We start from the raw sequence: 5,677 nt of genomic DNA, 5'->3' as shown, positions 1-5,677 counted from the left end.
TGAAGTGCCCCATGAGGGCTGCCATGGTGTGCTGGGGTGCCAGTGTGCGCCTTGCTGGGCACCTTGCCGGCCCCAATCCCCTGTGCTGGCGCAGCCCGTGCCTCCCCCAGCATCGCCCTGTATGCCCCATGGCACAGACCCCCAACAGCCCCTTACCCCTCGGTGCCAGGTGGTGGCATGCGCTCCCCCAGGGCTCCTGCGGGCTCTGCAGTGGTGATGTCTTCCTCATCGGAGGAGCCGGCGCTGGATGCCTCTGCATCGCTGTCTGCCAGCAGGATCAGCCGTGGCCTGGCCCTGTGAGCCCCACAGAGCATCCCAGGGCAGCCCTGGGGGCAGCACCCTCTTGCCTCACTCAGGCAAGAAGAGGAGGAGGATGAAACCCAGCCATGCACAGTCTCCTTACCCCTCTCCGCCTGCCTCTGCCAGGCTGCTCTCCTCTGCAGTGCTTTCCTTCCCCAGTTTGCAGAGGTTCATCTTTGTCTCAAGTGTCATCTGCAATGAGCCGCTGTAGGTGACCTCCAGGTCCACCCAGAGCCCTGTCAGGGAGAGGGATGGGGCACGCCCCTGTCAACACGCAGGACCGAGGGCTGCTCGTGTGCGTGACAAAACCTCCCTTCTTTGGAGACTGGGCTGGCATCTCGATAACAGCTGCTGTGAAGACAGCCCTGGGGTCCCTGCCACTCTGCGGGGCTCTTACCTTGGTCATTGATAGTGGGGTTGGAGGCACTGAGGACTGAGGGGATGGATGTGCCCATGTCCAGCTCTGTCAGCGCCAGCTCATTCATGAAATATGGGAGCTGATGGAGGGAAACCACACGGGAATGATCACTGCAGCCTGGCACCTGCCATGGGACCTTGAGAATGGGACAAGGCTCCCACGGGTGCTGTGATGCTCCTGCCTCTCACCTTGATCTTGCTCAACTTCTTCTGGATCTTGCTGGACACCTGCTCAGCCCAGTATCGCTCCCGGAGGAAGTCCCAGAAGATGCGCCCCACCAGCGCGTTCATCCAGGCCATGCACGCCTCGCTGCGCCCAGCCGTGTCCTCGCCAAGCTGCGGAGGGTAGGAAGCCACGAGCCCCTGGGGTGAGGGTAGGACCTCGAGTGGTGGGACCCGCTGGCTGGGTGCTCTCGTGCAGCACAGCTTGGCTGCTCAAACCGCGGCACCGGGAGGGAGGAGAAGAACCACAGAAGCAGCACACAGGGTCTGTCAGCCACCGCTTAGCACTCGGGTCCTGCTCCCAGCGTTGGATTTGTCCCACTCACCTTTGTGGGTGTAGGGCTGCCCAGTTCTCCGTGAGAGGGGCTCCGGTCCGGGCTGCCCCCCACTTGCGCTGGCACGAATCGGGCCATGTAGGTGCTGTAATCCAGGAAAATCTTCTGTCGGACGCTTCCCGCCAGGTCCTTGGGTGGGATGGTGGAGGGGATGTCTTCGGCGCTCCCTCCGCTGCTGCTGCCACTGCTCCGCAGAGCCGCTCCCATGCCTGGGGACATGAGCCAGGTCAGGATGGCATGAGAGGCGACACACTGCCTGGCTGTGAGGCACGCACGGTGACATGCTGCGGTGCACGTATGGTGATGTGATGCCAGTGACGCGCCACCCACCCTGTGCTGGCGAGGGGGATCCTCCAGGCTCTCTCTGCTGCTGCAAACACTCTTGGCTATGCTCTGGGCTCCTTCACGCCCCCCCCCGCTCACGGCTGCCTACCAAGGGCTTCTTGTCCCCGCACACGTGCAGCTTTCATCCCTGATCAGTCACGGTGCAGAGCCAAGGCCATGGTGGCTGCTTCTCACCTGCCCTGGCTTCACCGCAGCTGCTGCTGGGTGTCCGGTGGGAGGCTCGCACGAGGTGCTGGTACCACTCCTCCTTCTCCCTCCCCGTCCGCCCAAAGAGGTACAGGCACCTCTCCCCGCAGTCCCCTGGGATGTCCTGCCCTGGCACCGGTGTCTTCTTTGTCCCTTCGTCCCTCTGCGGCTCTGCGTCGTGCTCCTTGCTGCTCCTGCACTCTACCTCCACTGGGTCAGGGAGGAGGACGCAGATGGGGTATTTCTGGTTCCACGTCCGCTTTCGGGCCAGGCTGGGGGGGCAGAGGAAGACCTGCAACACCAAGAGCGGCAGTGAGGCCGGGTCAGGGCGTGGGGCATTGGGGGTCCCCGTGGGAGGGTCCTTGGCACCACCAGGGTCACCTTGGCGTCGGTCAAGTCGTAGCAGCGGTGGCTGATGAAGGTGGTGTCAAGGATTTCTTCCTCAAAGGTGGCTCGGCGTGGGATGTTGCTCTTGGGGTAGGAGAGCTTGAGGGTGGCCCCATCCAGCGTGGCGAGCACCGAGTGCGTGAGCGAGGGGTGGAAGAGCTCAGGGTCGTAGAGGTGCAGCTGGTTCATCCAGCCCTGGGAGGGAGGAGAGGGAGCTGGCTGCTTCCCCCTGTGCCGGACGGGGAGGCAGCCTACACCCACTGCAGGCTCTGCACCCATGCAGTGCTGCCCCCTGCCCCCTGGGCTCCCCTCCAGCCGCTGCCCAGCACCCCATCCCGGGCCACCCCTCTCCTACCTGGAGGCGGTGGGTTTCCCTTGGCTCTCCTGGCAGCAGCTCGGGATGCAGACGGCCCCGTGGTCCCCGTGCCACTGGCAGAGGCTTCGGCACGAAGAGGACGACGGCGAGGAAGCCCAGCACCAGCCCGCAGATGAGCCCCAGGCAGAGGCCAGCGGCATAGGGTGGCAGTGGCAGGGCAAAGTAGCCGTAGGCGAGGAGGGCAATGGAGGCGAGAGCTCTGCCTGGCACCGTGGCCCCCGGCCGTGCTGGCGGAGGCTCCTTGGGGGGTGGCAGCCGGGGTTCGGCACCCTGCTGTGCCACCTCCACCACCTGGATCACGTCCCCGTAGGAGCAGATCTCGTAGCGGCAGTTCAGGGGGGGCTCCCAGGGGCTCCAGTCCCGTGCCCGGCGTCCCCCAGCCCCACGGCCGCCCCCCTGCCCGGGAATGCCCCCTGCCTCTTGCCCCCCGGTGCCTGCCTTCACCCGGGGCATGGGGCCGCTCTCCTCGGCCATGAGCCGGCTGAGCCGGCTGAGGGGCTCCTGCACGGCCTCTGACAGCCGCCTTTTGGTGTCCTCCAGCCTGGCCTCCCGCAGCCGGAGCAGGGCAGCGCGGCTCTCCGATGGGGAGACACTGGGGGAGGACGGGGCCGTGCGGGACTTGGCAGGGCTCAGCCGGGGCTGGGGGGCCCGCGGGAGGTCGGCCAGGAGCATCCCCCTGGGCTGGGGTGAGGAAGGAGCCTTCACATCCCCGTCCATGGTGAAAACGAGCCTGCAGCCGTCCTGGCTGCCGCCATCCTCCCTGCTGCTGGTGGGATGGGGCATTAGCCCATCGGTGTCCCCGTGCCGAGGTGAGCCTGGGGATGGTGCCAGGGCTGGAGAAGCGTCTGCTGCCATCGCAGCCTGGTCTGCCATCGCTCGCATTGCCCAGGGTGCCGGTGCTGCTGAGGGAACAGGAGGAAGTAGCTCAGCCTTGTGTCCCTGTCCCGGTCCTGCCTTCCCCCTCAGCGTCACTGCAAGCTGCTGAGCAGGAGTGGGGTGTCCCCAGGGATCTCATCACTGTGGGCTGAGTGAGCCCTAATTCGGGATGCCCCTCAGAGCTCATGGCTCTCCCTGCACTTCCCAGCAGGGATGGGACAGAGAAAGCACCATGGTAAAATGAGCTCAATGACAGTGTGCAGGGAACCATTTGTATAATGAGGATGAACCTCAGTCAGGCAATTAGTGATGGGGTCTCCAAAGAACCTGGGGCTGTGAGCCAGGTCTGCAGCAAAAAAAGGGGGATTCTTCCCCATCAGGCCATTACGGTGGTCCCAGGGCAAGTGCGGGGGCTGCGAGGAAGGACGCAATGCCAATGGGCAGGACTCTGACTCCTCTAAATGTTTCTTACTTAACAACAGTGCTTTGGCCCTTGCTTAATAAACCTGACAAGAAAGAAGCCCAAGCTGTGGCCCCAGTTCAGCATGACGATGCTCTGGAAGCAAGGGGTCAGTAATCTCTGGTTTTACTGGAGGGGCACAAAAGTTTTCCCAACACATAAAGTTTCCGTAGCCCTGAGGGTGTTCCTGGCCATGGCAGAGCATTGTCCCATCCCCAACAGCCACCGTGATCCCTCCATCACTGCACTCCTGCCAGAGCAATGGGGCCGGCCCTGCTCCTGAGCCGTGCATGTGTGCATTTGGGGGAGAGGATGGAGGCTGCACGATGGGCTCTGCAGGGGCTGAGCCCAGCACCCAGTGTGTTCATGGGGTGCTCGAGCTCTGTTGCTGCCCCCTTCCCCTCGCAGCATCCCTGCAGCAGGAGCGGGGATACTGTCCCATGGGAGCTGGGGCTGGGCAGGACCCTGCCCTGGTGGGTGCTGCCCCTCGGCATCCACATCACCCTGGATCTTCAAAGCCCTTCACTGCCGCATATTAATTACAGGCTGTGCTGCAGCTGCCACCAGCACCGTTTATATAATCTCACGCTTTGTGGCTTTTGCTTTGCTTCTGATTTACAGGAGCCACTTGTTAACCCCAAATAATCTGCAGACGATCACCCTGGTGATACCCAGCGAGAGAAACCCTGGCTGTGGGGCTGTCCCCATCCATCCCATGGGCAGGGCTGCCAGCACCACCGGCAAGCCCCGGCAGACGGAGCAGTCTAGGGCACCCTGCAAAGCACCGAAACACCAAAACGGAGCGAATGGGGAAAAATGAGTGGCAAAGCTGGGCCTGGGAAGAGACCCCTTCCTCGATGCCATGGGGCCCTGTACACCTTCCCCCCAAGCATGGCAGGTGGGGGGCAGCCCCCCACTTACCCCTCATACCAGTTTCCCGGTGCTCCCAGTGCCACAGCCATCCCCCAGTATCCCCTGTGCTGCCCGTCGCCCTCCCCAGCGCTCGACTGTGCCTACCAGCAAGCCCCAGAGCTGGTCCTGGGCTGGTCCTGCCCGGCTGCCGCTGCCCGACCCTGCCTGGTTAGGGGGATGCCGGCCCCCCTACGCTTGACGAGGGCTCAGTGCTCCGCTCCACCATGCCTGGCTTTCGTTACCACTGCTCTAGTATTTGTGGGTTTTAAAAGCTAAAAAAAAAAAAAAAAAGACGACTGTTTCCTGAGAGACCATTAGCACAGTGGAAGACGGAGATAATAATAGCCTGGGTTTGTATGGGAGTTTTCATCTGGCAGGGACGTCAAGTACAGCGGGGGCTATAGCTTTGCTGCTGAAACACCGCCACTTCTGGGGAGCGTGGGTGGCCGGGAGGGTGGGGAGCACCAGGGATGGACCCCGCTGGGTGCCACGTCTGGGCCACCAGCACCCCGAGATGGAAGGCCCACATGGAGTGGCCCCGGTGAAGGCTTTGCTGCTGGCTCAGGGTTTGGAGAGGAAATATCGAGCCCAGAGGTGCCCCTGGAGCCAGCGCCTTGGTGTCAGCGCTAACCCACCTTCCAGCCCAGAGCTCGTCCCCAGCCAGCAACCACGGGGGTGCGCAGGGTGGGGGGATTCTCTTTGCTCCTTATAGGATAAATCAAATATGAAGGTCCTTGCAAGCATTTTCATCAAATGCCGGGGGTAGCTGGGTGGGCACGGGTGGGTGATGGGTGGATGGGGACGGCAGCGGCTTCAGATGTGTTGTGGGAAGGGCCTCGGGAGCTGTGAGCTGAGGAGGGA

The 5,677-nt window shown here is 63.1% G+C and overlaps 2 protein-coding genes across 2 annotated transcripts in view; one reads left to right on the top strand and one right to left on the bottom strand.

Annotated features, from left to right (window-relative positions):
• The window catches only part of LOC104127730 (testis-expressed protein 2), a 6,415-nt gene extending 1,417 nt beyond the window's left edge, over positions 1-4,998 (bottom strand). Inside the window, 9 exon segments of the mRNA XM_035895935.1 lie at positions 157-294; positions 404-536; positions 698-797; positions 907-1,110; positions 1,113-1,483; positions 1,794-2,097; positions 2,187-2,387; positions 2,548-3,470; positions 4,922-4,998. Of these exon segments, the coding sequence (XP_035751828.1) occupies positions 157-294; positions 404-536; positions 698-797; positions 907-1,110; positions 1,113-1,483; positions 1,794-2,097; positions 2,187-2,387; positions 2,548-3,450 (2,354 nt within the window). The 5' untranslated portion in view covers positions 3,451-3,470; positions 4,922-4,998.
• Positions 4,999-5,330: 332 nt separating this feature from the next.
• Positions 5,331-5,677, top strand: part of MSRB1 (methionine sulfoxide reductase B1) — a 6,131-nt gene continuing 5,784 nt past the window's right edge. The window contains exon 1 of the mRNA XM_035895942.1: positions 5,331-5,382. Within this exon, the coding sequence (XP_035751835.1) occupies positions 5,331-5,382 (52 nt within the window). The remainder of the gene's footprint in view (positions 5,383-5,677) is intronic.

The sequence above is a fragment of the Egretta garzetta genome, unplaced genomic scaffold, assembly GCF_000687185.1.
Source record: "Egretta garzetta isolate BGI_Z169 unplaced genomic scaffold, ASM68718v1 scaffold426, whole genome shotgun sequence".
NCBI lineage: Eukaryota > Metazoa > Chordata > Aves > Pelecaniformes > Ardeidae > Egretta > Egretta garzetta.
The sequence above is the reverse complement of the archived record's forward strand: the minus strand, read 5'-3'. Positions and strand labels throughout refer to the sequence as shown.